The following is a 22,799-nucleotide window of genomic DNA, read 5'->3' as shown; positions in this document are numbered from 1 at the left end:
ACATGGTTTGAAGAGCTCCAACTAAGAGAAATAAAAGGGAATTTTGTGTATAAAATCATTACAACCAAACGGCACAGTTCACCAAAGGAAATCTAAAGGACAATATACAATCTTCAACAACAGAGTTCATATGCTACATGTATGACAAGCTGTAAATCAGCTCTAGTCATAACAACTATTATAAAAAATTTAAACAGTGTCTGCTACTAACATTTAATTCTCAAATGAAGGAAAACAATTTAGATATAATAAACAACTATTGACAAGGTTTCTGACACATTACACGAACATGAAAATGTGGCAGAGCTAAACGTGTTTAAGATTCAATTCATTCGTCATTACATATATGACGCAAATATATAAATATCTTAAAACTTTCATAAAAATCACATTCAATCAATGCATCTTATTAATAAGTTGTAAATTACTTTATTCCTGGACGTAGAAGGTAATCTTTGTAAAGCCATGGACTCTGTAACTCTTTTAAACGCAGATGACGGTATCCGTTTTCCTCCAGTCTGAAGAGTACATGTAATTATTATAGAAATATAAATTAACAAAAACTCAACAATGATAATAAAAACTCAATAATGATAATAAGAATAAAAGATCGTTCTCTGAAATTGACATATAACAATTAATGTAATATGTCGATGCATTTTAGCAGTAAGACTATATGTGGCCTTCAATATTTTATTATGTTTTAGTATGACGTCCATTATCACTGAATTACATGTAGTACACATGTTTGTTAAGGGGCCAGCTTAAGCACGCCTCCGGATTCGGGATTTTATTGCTGTATTGAAGACCCATTGGTGGCGTTAGGCCTTAAACATTACTGCAGACACAAATAAGCCCTTTAAATTCAATTAAATGTTATCACTAGGTGTCGCTAGTGGAATAGAAACTACATACCCTGCCGGACCTTTATGGTTTTCTGTGTAGTGTTTTGTTAAATATGTTTTGTCTGTTTTCCCTTTGCTTTTTGGCCATGATAGTGTCTGTTAAATTGGCCTGATGATTTTATTACCCATTGTAATTATCTTCCTCTATTTAAGGAATAAAGTAGTCGAGAGGAACAAGCCAGAAAATGTTTACGGTGTTTGGTTGATATATGTTACTTACAATATGGACATCTTGATCTCGAGAAGCTCTAATTGTGAGTCGTCTTGGTCCTGTGTGTTTAATTTTCAAAGTGGATTGTAACTCGTAATAACCTGATCTGAGTTCAATTATAACATCTGTAATAAATATGTTTATGTACTACTTGTATAAACGTGATGCAAAGATACTATCAGCTGGGTTTTTTTTCTTTTTTTCTAGCTTATGACCATGTATTTCAAAAAAACATTATTGTAAGCAATTCGATCTTTTAGCAGTGCTTAAAAATATCCGAGGTTACTTTTACGAAATTTGCTGGATATGTTGACAAATAAAAATAAGAGCCATATCAAGTATATAAAGGGAATTATTAATGTTATATTTTGAGTTCTCATAATCGTGGAAAAGATTACAGGGTTGTGTCCATGACAGTGAGGAAAAACCAATGGGGATCTGTCACACATATATTCATAACAGTACAAGTAATCATTATGGCATATGTAAAAGAGGGACAAAAGATACCAGAGAAATAGTCAAACTCATAGTTTGATAATAAACTGACAACGCCATAGTTAAAAATAAAAAGACATACAGACAAATAATAGAAAATCTTTCGAAGTGATAGATTAGACTTGACCAATAGGAAAATATTGTGTTTATGAGTTTGATTGTAAGCAGCAACCATTAATGTATAAGGAAATTCATATAGGAAACAATGGTGATGGAGAGACAAAGTCATATTTGTTTAATCAAATACATGTTTCACTATTTTCGTCTTTCTTTTACTCATATACAGTGATATTCATCATTACTTTTAGGATCAACTATCAGATAATATGAAAGCTTGAAATAAATATATGCTAGTCTCGTTCACTGTTCATTCTGTCAACATAAGTTTACATTGTATATTTTTAGTGAGTCTATTGAATGCAAGATATGCATAAATATGTCAGCTGGAACCCGACACAACTTGAGAAAAAGATTCAAACTAATTTATCAAGTTACCTTTATTCTTTGTCCCAGGTTCAACGATTTGTAAAAGCGCTTTCTCAATCGTACGCAAAGGATTCCATATATCTCTTCTAGAATATAAAAAAGTGTAAAAACAACTGAAAACAGATATATTAAAAAAAAAGCAGGTTCTATAAAAAGAATATTTTCCATAAACATTGAAGTCGGAAAAGATGTTTGTGAATATAAAAGACAACACATTAAACATGACTTTTACTTCAAAGAGGAGCGAAAGATAAAAATGGACGTCCAAACGTTCCAAAGTTGAAAATAAACTAAAACGCCATATCAAAAAAGCATGTCCAAAATCACTTGCAAAAAAAATTTCAAAAAAATAAACACGCCATAGAATTGTTCAAGAGATGGCGTAAAAAACATAGCTCTAAAATTTCTAACACAGAAAATAATCCTATATGAGAAAGTGTTTATCTTTATTGTATCCAATTTCTTACTTAGTCTTCAAAATTCATCAAAATTTAACCGAGCCAAATACAGCAAACTCACAATATGGAGTAAACTAATTCGAAGTAACAATTATTAATAGCCCCTATTTGCTTGTACGAGTTGGCGACTTTGCGATAAGATAAATGAGGATGAGACAGGAAACCAACTACAAAGAGAAATCTAGAAGGCAATGTCAAGCTTGTCTTCATTAAAGGACTGGTCCCCTAGTTCTATATGTCAGTTTTAAATCGTCCCTACTAGTCGTTAAAAATTCACAATTTTACGAAAACATTCTAGGCTGCAAATTAAATATCCTACCCTCTATTGCTGTCAGATCCGTTAGGACTGACGAATATATGAACTGTTGTCAAGTCATCCAAAAGAAAACAATTTACCAATGCAATGGAATAGATATTTAAAACCAACTGTCCGATTATATCCATGTTTAGATTAGGAGACTTTGCACTAGTCAGGTATAAGCTATTGTTGTTGTAATAGATAAGACAATACGTTTATCAATGTATTACATAACATTGAGAATGGAAATGGAAATGTGTTAATCATTAAGAGACAACAACAAGACAAACAAAGGGCGGAGAAAATCCGAAAGCCAACAATTGGTCATTCCACAGCTGAACTTGAAATCCCGCACTCAAAGGCGGGCTTCAACTGGCCCCTACACAAAATGTGTACCAGTTCATGTATGTATGCTACTGAGAAAATATCACAGAACAAGTTTTCTGGTATAGCCTTTATCAGTTATGTTTATACCTTATATCTAAGATTTATAAAACATAAAACATTCAACACCATACACATAAAAGAAAAGTCAATATCTAACTACTGTGTATATGTTAAAGTGACAGCACTCCAACGACAAAAATAACCAAAAACGATATCAATAAATGAATAAAAGGAGACGTTTCGCATTAAATACAAACAAAAGAGTTTTAAAAACAAACAAAAAAACCCCAAAGTCATGTCATATAAGACAAAGACAATCTACATTTAAGGGTAGAAAAATCATACTGTTTCGAATATTATTTTCAACCTTCGATATGATTAGTTGTTACCTAAATAAAGGCATTTCTATTACGTGGCCTAAATTGTGCCTTTGAGATGATGAATACTCCTATGCATCAGGTTTTGTCAAGTCAGTGTGTGTCGGTATATAATGTAGTTGCATGCATTCATACATTTTAATTACTAAATATATATGATATATTTATTCAAATTGGCGAAAAAGAAATATCTTAAATAAAGAAAGATAACCAAACATTTGTCAATGTTGTCCTTATTTTGTCAAGAGTTATCTTTCTTACCTTAAGATTAAGGTAACACTATGTGCAATTCTTGATCAAGCGTTATGCGATTTTTTTAACGGAAATTTGCTTACAAGTTAGTTTTGACTTAGTCTATTTAAATATGTTATACAAAACTGTACCTTGATTTGCTAATTTGATGGATAAATTGGGTAGAAATTTTAAGACATTTGCTCAAATTATCGGTTTCTTGGACATTTTTATCCCTTCGACAGACATACATGTACTTACTTTTTTTCTAAAGATAAACACAAACGGGTTTGGGGAAAATCATTTATAAATGCTCCTTTAGATAAGTATGGGCCAAATTTGTGTAATCATTCTTTGGAAATAATTTATTTCACCAAACTTTTATGTTTCATGATTTTAGAAAAACACGGAAATGTTTTTGTTTTTTATTTATCTAATTTAACAAAAGAAGGCAATTGGTTCATTACCTGCCCTGTAACTGTATCGTACGTTCTTTTAATTAGAGCCTCTTTTGGTCGTTAATTTTATGATATACACCGGTACATAAGAGACTAATCTTATTTTTTCAGTAGTCTAATGCACAGTCAGTCGAATGAACGGTGATATCAAATGTTTGCTGAATTTAGCCACTGAAGACAATATAATAAATTTGAACATAAGGGTAGAATTGTAGTTGTGTCCCTGTTTGATTTAAAAAAAAAAGTTGATGATAAAAAAAAAAATCATTTCTCTAAACAGCATTCGCGGAAATTCGTTATTTAAGAAAATATATATCTGCATACGGAATTTACTATAGCATCGATTACCTTCAGTTTATAACTAATATGTTGTTCAAGATTACTAAGTAAAAATAATGATTATAATCCTAGTATGCAAAAATGTTTACAAGTTTCTAACTTTAACCAACTGAACGATATTGTATCCATCGGACATTTTCATACACTTAGCAAGACTAGTCTCAAATTAGCCTGAGAATGTTTGCGTGACTTGAAATGTAATTGTTATTATAATGAAACTGTTCTGTTTGTTCATTTAGTTTTCCAGGTCACTAACTACTTTCTTCTTAAATTGGAAGGTCATACGAAAGCGTTCAGTAATGAAATTGTTAATATAATTGATGTTCAAAGATCAGGTGTAATAAATTCGTCAGAATTTGTGTTTAGTAAAACATATTGATTTTTTAAATACCTTCGCAAAGCATGAACACTTTTAGGTCTTTTAAGAAACCATAAAACAAGTTATAAGCATCTCTCGTATACGATAGTTTCGAAACCGATTCAGTTTTCATATGCAAAAGACTATAAAAAGAACCCATTAAATTGTATATGCCTGAATTCAAAAAAGTTTTATGTGGCATGTATAATCAAAAACTGACCACTGGACAAAGGAGACAGATGCGTGTCCGGGTCATCAACAGTGCAGCAATTATGGCTTCCTGTTTGTTTTGTCTGGGCAGAGGTCTAATTAGATGCAAGGATCAAGCAGACGATGCACATCTGTCTCTTGACCAGTTGTCTTCTGCAGTGTCCATCGGTAATTACAAGGAACTTCTCAATCATAAATAATGACTTGAAAGAATTTATGTTGACACGCGTCCACTGTTAAAACTTTCTTGACAGTAATGATTTTTTTCAAAGAAAAATTTACTGAAATACGCCCCTCTTAAGAGAATGCATATTTCTTTCTGACATATCGTTTATACTGAGTAATTGTCTTCTTTTCGTCTATATGCAAATTTTTATCATTTATGAAAAAAATATATCATAGGGCTTGTGCTCGACATCTGTTTAGTTTTGTTAAAGTTATTTATATTTTTTATAATCATAACATAGCAGAATTGAAATTTAAGCAACTAGGTGTCTATGAATATTTAAGCAGCATCGAAAAAGTGATTTTTTAAATATTTATATTTAGTTTTAAAACATTTCATTCTTCAATATCGACATCGTCATTACTTTGAGTGAACTTTGCAATAATCAGAAACATGTTCAAAGGTAACACAATACCCGTTCTTTTAGGTAGTTTCTGGTTTGAAATAAACATGCCTTACTTGGATCTTTTAAATGGTTGAAGCCCCCATCAAGACTTTCATGTACGCCATAACTGATGTTCTGCTTGAAAACAATAATTGACATACAATTGCATTTCGTCTTGACATTTTTGTTCAATCATATCATATACATGTAAATGTATAATGCATTTCACCTATTTTGAAAGTTTTATTATTTTTTTTTAATGGAACTTATGATATAGAATATTATTTATTGACAACTTTGAAAGTACAGATAATTAAAATAAGTCATGTTCTATACGTTTCCATACATATTGCTGAATTCTCTCATAAATAGTTGATTTTGAACCGGGTTTTCAAAAAACAAAATATGGCTATTTAATGGTGAAGTACCAGAGGGACAGCGGGGAGTGAAGGGGTCGGCCTGGCTGTCGACTGTCAACAGTTTTCGTGCAATAACTTGTGAATCATTCAATCAATGCTTTGTAAATTTAACACGGCGTTACTGATATAAACAAAATGGAGATCAAGGTGATCTAAAGATTTAAATTGCGATTGTCCAATATCATTTAAACGTTCAACTTTGATTATTCTTTTTATTTCAAAAGATGGTTTAGGTCAGCTGTAATTCTCTCTCGTTTTATTCTAATGGTTGCTGAAAGTATGAATAACCATTATGGACAAGCATCATTATGATGACAAAACCTTTCCGTTCTAAATATGCGTGTATCTTTCCTCTAAACGTTAAATAATCGTCAAGCACGTATTGACCAGGTAGGTTTTGCAAGCTGAATAACCAATCTAAACTCTTTTTTTTTCTTCTCGGAAATGCTTCTGCCAAGTCAGGAATATTGCAGTTGAAAAACAAATGTTGGTTGATGCAGTCGAGCGTATGATTTTTTTTTATATTGTCAGCTTTATGGACTTATCACTTTTTAATTTACCTTGCAGTTTATTTGTTAATAATTATTTTAAACCATGATAGGCAGTTTAAGACAAGATATGATACGTTGTCAAAGAGACCACAATCCGACCAAAGAGCAGAAAACAACAAAAGGCCACTAATGTGTCAACACAGCGAGAAAATCCCGAACCTAGCAGCAGGCTTCAGCAGGTCCCTAAACAAAAATGTGTATTAGTTCAGTGACATACTGAACTCCAAAACATGCAATTGAACTAAAATTTGAAGAAAAGGTTTCAACATATTAAGTGAGATCTCAACCCTCCACTTTATCTGTAGCCAATGTAAAATACACAAACGCACAACTATACGCACAGTAACACTCAGTTAAAAAGAATTCCGAATCCAATGTCAGACTAGATAACGAAGGAAACTAAGCAAAATGATAATAATACATAAATTATACAACGGACTATTAACAGTTACTCACATGCTAGCTCCAGACTTCAATTAAACTGATTGAAAGATTATGTCTTCATCTTTGCTGAGAGTTATGACTATAAGGAACAATCAAATAAAAAAAAAGATGGATCCTTTCACCCGTTTTCAAGTTAAATCAGTTTAAACACCAAAAAAAAAAAAAAAACGTTTGAAAGTCGAAAAAAACACTTTTTCCCGATATGTCTCAGTTTGATGTCGCTAAAATAACAACACATGTGTTTGAGTTTGATAAATAGGGATTTTAAAACGCTATACGTATTCTCCTGATATTAATTTTGCACTCTCGACTGTCCTATTTTGTGTTTATACTAAAATATAGCAGAATTCATACACACTTTGTGAAAAAGAAAAACAGAACAGATATCTTGCATAGTTATTAAAGTTCACTTTTAGATAGTTTTGTTTTGTTAGTGATTAAGATTATTATAAGACAATGTTGACTGTTGTACCCCTATTTTGACCTTTTTTACCTGTTTGTTTTGTTCACACGTCGTTGTCAATGTAAAGGAATTTTATGCGACTGTCATACAAGTGAAATGTTTCGCTAGCTATAAAATTAGGTTTAATCCGCCATTTTCTACATAAGAACATGTCTTTACCAAGTCAGGAATATGATAGTTGTTATCCATTCGTTTGGTGTGTTTAAGCTTTTGATTTTGCCATTTTATTAGTGACTTTCCTTTTTTAACTAATTCTGTCTCCAATTAGACGAAAGGGAACAGAATGTTTCAATTGTAATTTACTTCTTCTAGTTTTTGTTCTAAAACAACCTTGTGTACACCAAGGACCCAACTTGCCTATTGTACATGTATATTCATTTATTTTCATGATCAATTTTCGTGGATATTTGATCTCACTGCTGTTAAAAAGACTGCATACAAGCCTAAAGAAAATTCGCTCTTCAGCATTTAAATTGGTATTTCACCTTATACCCATGAAATCCACGAAAAGTGGTACCCCACGAATAGTAATGAATCCAGTGTATCATTTGGCTTTAATGACGCGTTCCATTGAAGGTAATCTCTGGAAATTGACTTACACTGTCAAATAATTTGTTTTTACGTCATCTCAATAACATAAACGGTATAAAAAAAAATTGCACCAGATGCACATTTCAACAATCAATGTCTATTCAGTGATGCTCGATGCCAGCATATTTAAAAATCCAAAGCTTATAAAAAAAGGGATGGGCTATAAACCAAAAAGGACAAAAAAGTATAGCCAAAGCCGTGCAAGGAATCAGAGCTTTGCATGAGGGAGACACATTTCTTAATTTCAAATAATTTCCATAGTAGCACACAATCCGATTTTTCATGCAAGTACTGAAGCATCAGAGTCATCAATACCACATACATTTTTGCTTGTCCTTGAATCTAAGAGTTTGACCCTGGTGATAACGATCCTTTATCTCGTATGATTCGTTTGATATCATTCTTAGTTGTTATGACAAGAGGTTTATAGTATACACACCATAGTTTTACATTGTGGATCAATTCATTCATTTTTCATATCGTAAATGGTTAAATATATATCAAAAACTGTATTATTCCCATCAGGAACCATATATATCAGAAATGTATGATTCTACCTTTCTCATGCACAATAGTTTGTGTTCGTGTTCATGGGGAGTAAGGCCCACCAACCAAATTATGAATTGTTGAAACATCTCTACAACAGGTATTGTGGTAATGTTCACCCCTAAATCAATTATATTCTAAAATGCCGTTACAAAACATTTCTTCTGCCTTATAAATTTTGGGTTGAGACTTCATCCTCGTCTCACCCATATTTTAACCAAACATTCGACAAACACATTTGTGATTGCCATACCAATATGTTCCGTGTACTGCAATATGTTTTTGTACGTTTTCATTATGGAAATAAGTTTCTCTTCATGCTATAGATAAAGTGGAGACTAATTATTTTTTACTTAGTTCTACCTAGTGTTTTTTCCTGTAATTTTGTGAGGATACCAACGCTCATCATTGGCCAAGATCTTTATACTCTGCTCAATTGCTGACGTTGCTGCATGATTTAAGATTGACTTCTTTTTAAATGTACGTTAAGCTAGCTTTAAATGACAATTAAATACTCTTTAATACTGTTTTATAAAATCATGTTAAGAATTGTCATCTGTTACAGTAATTATATTGGTTTTGCTGCAGTGTTTTTTTGTGTCATTGACTTATATACCACTCATCTCCATATATTAATTCGTGTAATGTACACAATTGTTTTTGTATTGTGTTCTGGTATGGAACCTGTGTTATGATATTGTAATTATTGTATTTATTTATGTTGGCCTGATTTGTGTTGTGTGGCCTGATAGTTGTTTACAGAATAATCTTAGAACTGTGCAGTTTGGAAATCACTGGAACAATTACAGAATGATTGGAACGTTCCAGAATGATCCTAATAAAAGATGCGTTATATAAACTTCTACATTTTACTAGAAACTTCTATTGTAACTTTCTAGGATGTTCCATTATAGACTGTTCTAGAAACTTCCATGACAACTATATATATACAGACACTAAAGTTAAACACTCACTCTTGGACTTGGACTTAGACATCGATAGACATTAATATTCATAGCATTTGGATTGACACTTTTATTCTACAAACAACATCATACTGGATTGTGACCGTAATATTCAGATTGGATTCCGAAAGATAACTGGATACAGATAAAGATAAAAGATTGGACTCATATTTTTGACAGTTAAGTTGACAGTAATATTTGTGTAATACTTCTTGTAAACTTTTGTATAATAAATATTGTTAAATTTTATTATTGATTTGTGTCTTTTGTTGGCTACAATTAAAGGCGATTTCTGGCCGTAACACCTGAAGCATTCAGGAAAATACATCATTGCTCATTTAATTTGGGAGTCAATCATCACTTTATGATCGACATAACTCATAAGGGTGAGCATTTAAAGGAGTAGTGATGATGCTATGGCGTTGTCTGTTTATTATCGACCTATGCGTTTGAATGTCCCTCTAGTATCTTTCGCTCCTCTTTTACTACGTTATGACTGTTTGAAAAGACAAAAAATTCAACTGGACTTTAAAAGTTTTTCCTCCAGATACATTTTAAACTATGGAAATTTGGCGAATGGATACCAATTTACAGAAAGAAAATGCTGAAGCTATCAAAGCATATAAGTATGTATGGCTTTTTAAACTAATTGCTCCAAAATAAGATATCAGAATGAGTGCCACTTTGAACAGTAATAAGTTGTAATATTTACATATGTAAGTTTATTTAAATATTTTTTCTACAACAAACATCAAAGCTTTGGAATTGTTCTAAATATATTTTGGTAAAATGTTTTGATCTAATACACATTCTTTGGAATTGCGCTCAATAAACAGATTGGTTAACTTGTAATTACATTAAGATCAATATACAGTCATTCCCAAAAAATGGGTACAATTACAAAATTACAGTGTCGCCGGCATATACCCAGAAATTGCAACCTAAATATATGTCACTGATAATATTTTTCGTGTTCTTAGTGATTAAAATGTATAATAAAATAAAATCATATCCTTTTTTGGTGTTAATCGTAAATATATTTGTGTGATTTTAACATTCATAAGACGGAAATCACACCAAATATGCATGTCGCCAAGAAAAACTCCAAATATCGGTGTGAATTAAAATACCTTATTCCATCTAAATCATTTAAAGACTTACACTTTTTATCTCACTTTATATATTTTTTCAACCACAAAAATATTTTAGAATCAAAAGTATTTATATACACTTTGTTTCACACAATAAACCAATGTCGCCGATAAACGTATAACCTACCGTAACGTATCTTCAGGAATCACCAGAACATATTTATACGATTGGAAAACATGTCTAATATGACTTTAAGCAATGTTGATACGTCAAATTTTAAAATTCTGGCTTTAACCTTTGATGCAATGAAATAAAAATTGAAAAAAAATCTTCTTTTTCTCTTTTTTTCGATTGGTACATATAAGAATCTAACCTACGTAACGCGAATTCTGGAACGTTCTAAACAATGACAACTCAAACGATGATTGTTTCACTGAAAGCACTCATAAAGCTTCTCATTTGTCAGTTTTGAGAAAGCAACTCAACAGTTTTGTTACAATTTTTCAAAATAATGTAAATAAAACTAACCTCCGTTTATATAACCTCCGTGACGCAGTTTTAACAGTTTTGGTGTCGGACGTTTTTATCAGTATCAGCGGCTGCTGACACCGCCGGAAGTCATTTTTGTAGCAGACAGCTTTTATCATATATGATACAGACGAACAAAATACAAATATTGAGAATATTTTTATTGTTTTGAGAAAGGTAGGTTAACTTATTTTCCCCCTATTATTTAAGCAACATTAAAACGTATAATAAAAGTTATAGCAGCCATTTTCAGGGATATAAAATAGTCTACAACACAACTTGTGTAAATACGACGACAATCACAACATTAACAGCGGTGTATAGGAAAAATTATCGAGATTATTTAAAACTCATCAATGTAACGGAGGTTATGCAAATATTTTTTTTTTTCAAACATGCAAACACGAACATTACAATTAAAGTTCTTGTACATTGTTATAGATACCAAGTCAGTCCATCAATTACCACTAGTAAAGATAAAAAAAGGGGCGTTATTCATAGACGATATCATTGGTTTACGTTACGGAGGATAGAAATTTAAGGAAAAAATGTTTTTTTCTCTAATAGGACTTTACTGTTCTTCGATAAGGATGTACTAAGAAAAATATTTAATTCTGTTGTCTTGATAGTCATTTAATTCCAATATTTACATTCATTTATGTGTTTGATGTTGGTAAGACATGGAATTGTCCGTTATGGAGGTTTTAAATGTCGTTACGGAGGATAGAAATTTTCGAAATGAAAATTAGTTGACTAAAAAACTTCATGGTCGAGTATATATGCATAATAGTATGTATGTGAGTGTTGGATGGATTGTGTGCGTGTTCTTTTGCTTGCTTGCGCATGCGTGTTTATCAATACAATGTTTTATCCATTCTTTTTTATATCAATGTTAACATTACAATTATTATCAATGCATTATTTCTTTTCTTCAGAAAAATGCCATTTAGTAATGCAGAAAGACAGAGACGATATAGAGAGAAACAAAAAGCCAAAAAACCAGTTGCATATCTCAAGAAAGAAGCTCAAAGAAAAAGAGATGCATATATTCCATCGCATTTACTCACCCCTGATGCTTTAAAGAAAAGGAGAGAAGAACTGTGTAAAAAGTCAAAACGACATTACAAGAAAGTCAAACGAGTACAAAATGAAACAATCGAAGTTGCAGGACCTTCCACCTCGTCCACACTGATAGTCAAGTTGCCAATCACCAACGTGAAAAAGGGAAAGCAAGTGAGAAAAACATACCGAAGATCATTAAGAACAGCCTATAAAAAGAATAGTGAACTGTCAGATAAGAATATAGAACTAGAAAGAAAGAATAAAAGGTTACAGAAGAGAATTGAGCGTTTGAATAAAAAGAAACCTTCAATGATGTTGACATCTACAGATGCGGAGGACGCAGACATTTCCAGTATGGATAGTGAGGCGGGCATTTCTGTCAATGAAATGACCCCTAGATCCAAAACTAGAACAGAAGTCAATTCATTGAAACTAGATAGGAAAAGAGCAGCACAAGTAAGAAAAAAACTACTACTTTCTAACACAGTGCTCCATAGCATACAGTCATCAGTTAAACAGAAAAAAAAGAAAGGCATTAAATCTATCTGGTCAGGCCTAATTTCCAAGTACCGGTGTTCATCAGCCTTGAGTAGATCTCTTGGTATTAACAGAAAGAAGGTTAGTGCTTTGTCAAAAGCAAGGAAAGGCAAACCTATGTCTGAACAGGTCAAACATAAAGTTATTGAGTTCCTAGAAAGAGAAGATAACAGCACTACATTGCCAGGAAAGAAAGATACCAAAACAACAAACAAAGAAACAAAACAGAAACACGTTTTGTCCGATTATGTAATGAACTTGTACGAAAAGTTCAAGCTGGAAAACCCGACAATTCATATATCAAGAACAGTATTTTACAAGTTAAGACCACCTCATATAATTCTCGCTGACTTTGCAAACCGAAAAACATGTCTTTGTTCGAAACACCAGAATTTGGCTTTGAAAATAAAGGGTCTAAAAAATGGAGGCTTGAGGTGCTCTAAAAATCCTGATATACTCATCAAGGAGTTCCCTACAAATGAAGAGATACTAGAACAGATAAACATGCTTGAATCAACAGCAATCAAGTTTACACAGTGGAAAAGAGTTCCTGATGGAACAAAAATGAGGTTTAAAGAAATAGAAGAAACGTTACCGAAAGCAGACTTCTGCATCAAATTCGATAAAGATCTTGCAGAATTTAGAGATCATGTTGATAGGGTCCATACCCAATACAGTGAGCTAAAACGACTTCGAGAAAATCTTCCAGAAAATGAGGTATTAATATGGATGGATTTTGCAGAAAACTTTGGTTGTGTCTCAGTTGAAGAAGTCCAGTCAGCATATTGGAATGCTGCTATAGTCTCATTACATACTATGGTAGTTTATTATCCCGCGAGTAAAGACAACAGAATACAAAGTTATGTTGCTGCTTCGGATGTATTGTCCCACAATGCTGTAGCTGTCTATACGATCCTTAATCAAATGATAGGTATCCTAGTAGAAGAAAATCCAAATTTGAAAAGAATACATTATCTTAGCGATTCCCCGACAAGTCAGTACAGGAACAAAACTATTTTCCAGTTTATCGCAATGCATGAAGAAGAATTTGGGATGCCTGCTCGATGGAACTATCTTGAAAGCGGTCATGGCAAGGGGCCATGCGATGGACTCGGTGCAAGTGTTAAGAGAGCAGCCGACAATGCCGTTAAGCAAGGTAAGACATCTATTCAGTCTGCCGACGATTTTATGGAATGGGCACGTAGAGCCAGGGAATCTGGGAGTAAAGTAAAATACATATTTTATAACCAGGAGGATTATGATATCTCCGAAAAGTTTTTGTCCGAAAGAATTACACCCATTGCAGTCAAAGGAACATTCAAAATACACTATGTCATTGGAAATGGAATAAATGAAGTTTACTCAAGAGTAACATCATGCTATTGCAACAAATGTATTGTAGATATTTCCACATCGGCCTGCGAAGGATACACACTCAATCGACTTGTAAAGGACACGGTCACGAGTGGAGTTGTAGTTGTTATAGAACCTCTAGAAAGTTCAGAAGAGGGAGAGACGGTAGAGGGTAGAAATGTAGAAGAAGAAGAAGAAGAATTGAACAAACACACGATAGAACTAGATAAACTTTCGAAAGATACTTGGGTTGCAGCAATGTACGAACGAAAATGGTACATTGGACAAGTTGTAGATATTGACGAAAATGACAAAGAAGTTCAAGTAAAATTTATGACAGAGACTGGTCGATATGGCGAGAGTTTCAAATGGCCTAAGGAAGATGACATAATCTGGATCAAACTGGACAACATTTTATGCATTATCTTGTATCCTCCTAACCCATCAGGAAAACGGATAAAAACATATACTATATCAGTTAATGAGTTAAAGAAAATAGAGGACCTGGCCAAAACACCCAATTGAAATCTGCCGATGTATATCGTCTGAAATATTAACTGGCAAACCTAGTGATACATGTGTAGAACATCATATTAGCAAAGAATATTTTACAATTTTATCATATTTTTGTTTTCTTTTATGTTTTAATGGTTATTCAGAGAAAGTATAACCTCCGTTACAAGAAAATATATTTGAAAATAACACATTTTATCTTTAATGTCAGTGCACAATTATATCTTTTTCTAATATAGTAAATAATTTTCACTTTTTGGTAACAAGTAATATAAAATTAAGGTGAACATTATTCGGTTTAGGTAAAAAAACTATTACTGTGTGAAAGTTGTTGAATCGTTACGGAGATTGTGACATTAACAAGTCCATTTGACTAAAAGAAACATAGAATTTTATAGAAAACAGTTTTTTTAGGTTTTATTGTCAATAATTTGTTTTGAAAAGCTAGCATTAAAGAGTTGTGCGTTACTTTGTATCATAATTTGAATACCGGTTTGATATTAACCTCCGTAACAAAGAAAGGGTGTGGAGTTACAAGCATAAAACATTCACACCAGTGATTCAGAGCATATATAATGGGGTTTTTCCTGTAAAACTGTATTATAAAACTAGAATAGTATACAACATTACATTTTATTTGTTTAAATTCATTACTAATTAAGTTGTGAAAACTACTAATTCGAATACATTTTTAAACACTATTCTAATTCGGACCTTTAAATTGGTATTTGCCTTCAATATATACAGCAGAATGCGCATAAATCATTTTGTTATGGTGGTAAATATAAGCCATTTCACATGAGCCACGGTTTACATTATGTGTTTCTCTCTGATGCAATGTTCACGGTGACTTTATACAACACTAACCTCCGATACGTTCATACCTACCTTGTCTTTGAAAAAATGCCAAAACTTGAAAACCACTTAAATGGTGTGAGTGAAAATTTAAAAAAAGACAGACTAGATATAGACACAGAAGAAAACAGCACTCTCTCTCTGCTCAGTTGAGATTTTTTTTTTTACAGTGTCTACATTCGAATTGTACCCATTTTTTGGGAATGACTGTATAGCTATCTTAATACTTAAGAAGAAAATACGAAACTCAATTCCCGAAGAGATCAAATAAATAAAAACATGAAACTATTCTGATTTAACTCTTCCAATGTAGAAGTTCATTGTTCTTATTACATGGATTGCTGCCCCTTAGATGAAGTTTAGTTTTGTATCAAAAAATATATGTAAAACAAATTGCTACAAATAAGAAAAGAAACAATTCCTCTTTTTCTGAACAAAATACTACGTATTTATTTACAATTACCTGCAATAATGCCGCAAAATCCTTTAAATATACAAAAAATGCAAAACAAATAAAAAATGAACATTGTTTCAATAATGAAACATATGTATAACTGTAAACAAAACATAACAAATAAGTGGAAAACTGTAGACAATGTTTACACGTACAATGTAAAAACAAGTACAATGTAAATGTAAATGTACAATGTAAATACACGTACAATGCTAATACATGCACAATGTTAATACAACACGTACAATGTAAATACACGTACACACAATTTCCCTGAGAAAAGAACAAAAACTGTAACTGATTAAAAATAATAAAAATGCATACGTATGTTCAGCTATTTTCAAATATGTAAATTGATACTGGAAAGGTTTATTATATTAATTATTCCGTCTATGTACATTTATATGTCCCAATGTTATCTTTGTCGTGTTCAAAACTACTTACTTTTTATTGAGTACTTTATTACAAAAATGATATATAATGCAGCTTATTTCGTGCAACTTTTATGTCGAATTTATACAACAAAACCAGTAAAATGATGTTTTTTTTTATATTTGACATTAAAATCAGGAAGAATTTGTTTTTTAACTTTTCTTTGCAGAAATGCTACATTGTTCGGTATTAAAATAAATTCAATTACTTTTTGGCATTTTCTTTGATTTGTGCTCTTATCAATAACGTTTGAATGATTTAAATGCATTAGTAAAACAATTTGATTATATAGGCATATTACTAAAAAGGTAACTTTGGAATGGATACATACGAGACCAGTTTTTGTTTTTATTTGTTTTAGCACTAAAATCTGGAACACATTTGACAAAGTTGTTGGTTTACCTAACATGCATAATTTTCAAAATTGAATATTTTTCGTCCGTCTAAAAAATAACACATAAAGAAAGTGATATGAACAAATATATACTCTCTTCTAGTTGATTTTTTTTAAAGATGTCGTTATGGATTGGAGATTCCTATATCAAAACATGAAGAAATTGCAGAAATTCCATATTCAAAACAAAATGATTCACAATTTAACGACTATTCACCCTTCTTGTTATCGTAATAATTATGATCAGTTGTAAAACAACACATATGGTTTGAATTAACAAAATAATGAATGAGGTCGTCAATACTCTATTTAAACATCTTTTCTTTACTTTTCTCTTAACTCTAAATTGTACGGTTTGATCTAAATATTTATAAAAAAAACAATAAAGCCTTATAAGACATATATATGTATTCAGGTTGATAAGTGTAAACAATAACTCCTGTGCATTTGGTTTTTATTGATAAACCAGATGCTCGGCAGGGCGCAGCTTTATACGACCGCAGAGTTCGAACCCTGAACATTGGGGCAAGTATGGACACAACACTCAAGCTTGATACAGCTCTGAATTTGTATTGTGATTAAATAGTTGACACAACACAGGTTTCTGACACATAATGAATGTGGTATAAGAACTTAATCTTAAGCTTTTAATTTTAAATTGGACATTACCTATTATGGCCCAATATCCAAAATCTAAATACATGGTTAGATTCAGCATATCAAAGAACCCCAAGAATTCAATTTTTGATTAAATCAAATAAAGTTCAATTTTGGACCCTTTAGACCTCAATGTGGACCAATCTGATAACCGGGCCCAAACATCAAAAATCTAAATACATGGTTAGATTAAGCATATTTCAAAGAAACCCATATATACAATTTTTGTTGAAATCAAACAAAGTTTTATTTTGGACCGCAATTTGTACCAACTTGAAAACTGGGCCTATAATCAAAAATCTAAATACATGTTCAGATTCAGCATATCAAAGAACCCCAAGGATTCAATTTTCGTTGAATTCAAACAAAGTTTAATTTTGGACCACGATTTGGACCAACTTGAAAACTGGGCCCATAATTTAAAAATCTAAGTACATGTTTAGATTCAGCATATCAAAAAAACCCAAGAATTCAATTTTTGTTGAAATCAAACAAAGTTTAATTTTGGACCACGATTTGGACCAACTTGAAAACTGGGTCCATAATAAAACCAGGTGCTCCGCAGGGCGCAGCTTTATACGACCGCAGAGGTCGAACCCTGAACAGTTGGGGCAAGTATGGACAAAACATTCAAGCGTGATACAGCTCTGAATTTGGATTGTGATCAAATTTATGACATTACATGGGTTTTTTTACACAAAACAAATGTCAAGATTTTACATATCAATTAAAGATTTCTTCTTCAAACTTATTTAAATCTAAAATTAAATAGTTGACACAGCATAGGTTTCTGACACAGAATGAATGTGGTCTAATGAACTTAAAAATTTTTTTTGCCTTTGAGCAATTCACTATGCTGTTGAATATTAATTCCTAAAAAAATGTTTGAAGAAATTTTCTTTCTATTTATGAAATCTGAAATGAGAAAAATTTACCCCCCCCCCCTAATTTTTTTTTCACATCCCCGTTTCCCTTTTTCCAAAACTGATATCAATTCAAATTTCTAATGGAGTTTGCAACAATAACTACTCTTTTAAATACATCATAAAATATTAAAATGTAAATTAAAGTGCTTGTTATCACTGAATGGTAAAGATTGGTTGGTAGTAAAAGTGAATATACATTGTTTATTGTATAAAACAATAAAAAAAACTTCATCAGCAACATTTAATATTGGCAAATTCCCAATGAAGTTATTTACATAAATTTGGCAAATAAAAATAGAAAATGACATCATAGTCATGTCTGGCAAATGTCCAACATACATTATCTAAAAACATTTTAGATAAGATAAGGAAAAAAAAGCTTCATCAGCAACATTTTATATTGGCAAATTTCCAATGAAGTTATTTACATAAAGTTATTGACAAATAAAAAAAGAAAATGACATCATAGTCATGTCTGGCAAATTTCCAACATATATTATCAACTACTATTCTATACAAAGAAAGATAACTCCAATTGAAAATTAATTGCTATTGCACAATATTGTGCAATTAGATATTTCTTGCTATTGTGCAATACTGTGCAATTGAAAATTTCTTGCTATTGCACAATACTTGATATGGAATCCTGATTTGGACCAACTTGAAAACTGGGCCCATAATCAAAAATCAAAGTACATGTTTAGATAAAGCATATCAAATAAGCCCAAGAATTTAATTTTTGTTAAAATCAAACTTAGTTTAATTTTGGACCCTTTGGACCTTAATGTAGACCAATTTGAAAACTGGACCAAAAATTAAGAATCTACATACACAGTTAGATTTGGCATATCAAAGAACCCATTTATTCAATTTTTGATGAAATCAAACAAAGTTTAATTTTGGACCCCCATTTGGACCAACTTGAAAACTAGGCCAATAATTAAAAATCTAAGTACATTTTTAAATTCAGCATATCAAAGAACCCCAAAGATTCAATTTTTGTTAAAATCAAACTAAGTTTAATTTTGGACCCTTTGGACCTTAATGTAGACCAATTTGAAAACGGGACCAAAAATTAAGAATATACATACATAGTTAGATTCGGCATATCAAAGAACCCCAATTATTCAATTTTTGATGAAATCACACAAAGTTCAATTTTGGACCCTTTGGGCCCCTTATTCCTAAACTGTTGGGACCAAAACTCCCAAAATCAATCCCAACCTTCCTTTAGTGGTCATAAACCTTGTGTCAAAATTTCATAGATTTCTATTCACTTAAACTAAAGTTATAGTGCGAAAACAAATAAAATGCATATTTGGGCCCTTTTTGGCCCTTAATTCCTAAACTGTTGGGACCAAAACTTCCAAAATCTATCCCAACCTTCCTTTTATGGTCATAGACCTTGTGTTAAAATTTCATAGATTTCTATTCACTTATACTAAAGTTATAGTGCGAAAACGACGACGACGACGACTACGGACGACAAAAACGACGACGCCAACGTGATACCAATATACGACCAAAAAATTTTCAATTTTTGGGGTCGTATAAAAATATTGAAATATTAAAGCGCATACAAAAACTATACAAAACACAATACCCTAAGTACATAAAATAATTGATTTTGAATTGTTTGATAAATCTCCTGGATGACTAACTTAACTCGCCCATTCTTTACAGTGCATTTAGAATGACAATGAAAATGAATATAATTACCCGCCATTTTTATTAAAATTATACAAAAAAATATTGAATGTCTACGTGCAAAGGCAAAATTGTAATCCAGTGAAACACGTTTTTTTTTTTGGCTTAATACATTAAACGTTTCATATTGAAATAATTCACGTTTATGATTATATGCTAGTATTTCCGAAATTTTATTATTTCTTTACAGTTACACAATTCCAAAAATATAAGTAAAGATTATTTCTTTTTTAGTTGTATCCTCATATTGAACGCCCCTGATTTTTATATTAATCTGTTTTTTTTTTACCATTTAAAATATTATTTTAAGTAGTTAAGAAATAAAATACACATGATTAAAATGTTGCCTTGACAACCCCATTATAATATTCAATGATTTGACATTTTTGTCATGAAAATACACACTTATCACAAACGTAAAATATTTGATTTATTTTTTTTGTTTTTACACTTGTCATTTTCCCCATGACAAGTATCTCAGCACCAGAATTATTTTGTATATTTTTCAGTAACAATATTTTGTTATATAAATAAAATTTAAAAGATGTATTCACCTCAAGTAGTAATAAATGATAATTCCATCTCCTCATTAGATTTCGTTTCCCCTTCAAGCTGCCATTTAGTAAAATACTGTTTTTCTTCTACTAAAATGTTATTCCCTTCATATTTTCTCGCCATTCGAATATTGATTCTGTTTCTTCATAACAATCTTAAAAAAATCGTACTTATGTCAAATATCAGAGAACAATAGGCATTATGTGTCTTTCTATTATTACCTATTATTTAAACTGCATCCATCATAGGCAATTATATTTTATGAAAAACATTTTTTTTTGTGAATTTCAAATATCGGTAATTGACGGATTTGCATTCCTTCCTTTAAATAGAAGCTTAGATTAATTTCTACATCAGGGTAAAAGGTATACGAACCTTATAAATAATAATTAAATCCAATAAAACTAATACATCCTATTGTCCTTTTGTTAAAAAAAAATGTACGAAAAAGTGTAGCATACTAAAACAACTCTTTATGAATGCTATGAAGGAACAAATTCATTTCTGCAATATTTTGTAAAGTGTTTCTCCTTGTTTTAAGAAAAATACATTGTGTAATGTCTGCTTATATGCACTCCATATTTTGACACAAATCAATACAATACCAAAGAAATCTAAACCAACAAATAGTATACTATATGTTTGTGGGAATAGTTACACAGGAAATACATTAAATAGTACCAAAATAAATGACATCGTGTATTTGTACGAAGCAAACTGAACAATTAAACTAAACTGATAAAATCTTATAACAGATCAAAAGAGCAGATCTATAATAAAACCTTTACACGACAAGAACAAATTCTACATCTTAATATTTGCAAATAAAAACACCAACTCTTTGGTGGTAAAACTATTTGTTCATTCCCCGTAAATCTACAGTCTATATATACGAAACAACCAAACTACTATACTATTATACAATTAACTATAACATCAAAATACATTCATGAGGTAGGTTGGTTGTCATTAGTTAATAATATCAACAAGTCACGACAATTATTAAGACAATTCAATGCTTTAAAAATTATATTTCAATTCATTTTGATTTTTAGCACTCGAATAATTTGAGGTTAAAAAAAACCCGTTTCAATAGAATATACATTGCAACAATAAAAAAGTTAACAACGAGTTGAGAGATTCAAACATGAATTCACGGACTAAGTCCATTTCCGTTCCCATTTCCGTCGCCATTGTGTGGTACCGGTAATGATGGATCTCTCAAGGGACAATCCGCTATGAGATGTTCTGTTGATTTGCAGCTGTGACACCTTTTTGGTAAAGGCCCATGAGGACATTTAGAAGCTATGTGATTGCCAAAATCTCCACAATTGTAGCACCTAATTCAAAAGAAATCAATAAGTCAAAGGTTCGACACAATATATAGGTTTATAGCAGTCATAATTATAGTTGTACAATTCTGTTAAACATCATATTCAATATCATATTAATTTAATTTGTAACTTAGAAAACTCGTGTTAGTAGTTGTTTTTATATGTTTGGTTGATTGATAAAACGTTTTAATTTTGTCAGTTTTTATGTACTTTCTTTTACATTTCTTTTTTCGGTATTTTGTTACATGATTTGGTTTCTATGTTTTGTAAAAAGTAAACTTACAAAAATACCCAACTACAAGAAAAATTCTAAACGGAAAGTACCTTATTAAATGGCAAGATCACAATCTCAAACACATCAAACAAAGAAAACAACTGTCACATTCCTGACTTGGTACAAACATATATGCATGTAGAAAATAGTAGATTAAAACTGGGTTTTGTTTTTCCTAAAATCACAAACGTTGTGCTGTATTTCGTCTATATATATGTTTACAAAAATAATTGCTATTGACGTTCACAAAACTAGCCACTTAATTATATATGTGTATGCCATAAATGGAAAAAAAATGATTTTAAAATTTAGTTTTGATGGTC

General features: G+C 31.3%; 3 protein-coding genes across 6 annotated transcripts in view; all 3 read right to left on the bottom strand.

The window, feature by feature from the left end:
• The window catches only part of LOC143047951 (uncharacterized), a 35,644-nt gene extending 32,613 nt beyond the window's left edge, over positions 1 to 3,031 (bottom strand). The window contains exons 1-4 of the mRNA XM_076221324.1: positions 2,875 to 3,031; positions 2,107 to 2,183; positions 1,126 to 1,241; positions 429 to 518 (exon numbers count right to left, since the gene is read on the bottom strand). Of these exons, the coding sequence (XP_076077439.1) occupies positions 429 to 518; positions 1,126 to 1,241; positions 2,107 to 2,183; positions 2,875 to 2,999 (408 nt within the window). The 5' untranslated portion in view covers positions 3,000 to 3,031. The remainder of the gene's footprint in view (positions 1 to 428; positions 519 to 1,125; positions 1,242 to 2,106; positions 2,184 to 2,874) is intronic.
• The window catches only part of LOC143047952 (uncharacterized), a 60,953-nt gene extending 50,299 nt beyond the window's left edge, over positions 1 to 10,654 (bottom strand). Inside the window, exon 1 of the mRNA XM_076221325.1 lies at positions 10,650 to 10,654. The gene's annotated coding sequence lies outside the window, so the exon portion shown is untranslated. The remainder of the gene's footprint in view (positions 1 to 10,649) is intronic.
• A 9,658-nt stretch (positions 10,655 to 20,312) lies between these two features.
• Positions 20,313 to 22,799, bottom strand: part of LOC143047950 (protein lin-28 homolog) — a 49,542-nt gene continuing 47,055 nt past the window's right edge. For all 4 annotated transcript variants that reach the window (XM_076221320.1, XM_076221322.1, XM_076221319.1 and 1 more), the window contains exon 4: positions 20,313 to 22,208. In XM_076221320.1, the coding sequence (XP_076077435.1) occupies positions 22,022 to 22,208 (187 nt within the window). In that variant the 3' untranslated portion in view covers positions 20,313 to 22,021. The remainder of the gene's footprint in view (positions 22,209 to 22,799) is intronic.

This window comes from Mytilus galloprovincialis, chromosome 10 (assembly GCF_965363235.1).
Source record: "Mytilus galloprovincialis chromosome 10, xbMytGall1.hap1.1, whole genome shotgun sequence".
Lineage (NCBI taxonomy): Eukaryota > Metazoa > Mollusca > Bivalvia > Mytilida > Mytilidae > Mytilus > Mytilus galloprovincialis.
Note: the sequence above shows the minus strand (reverse complement) of the source record. Positions and strands in the feature narration are given on the sequence as shown.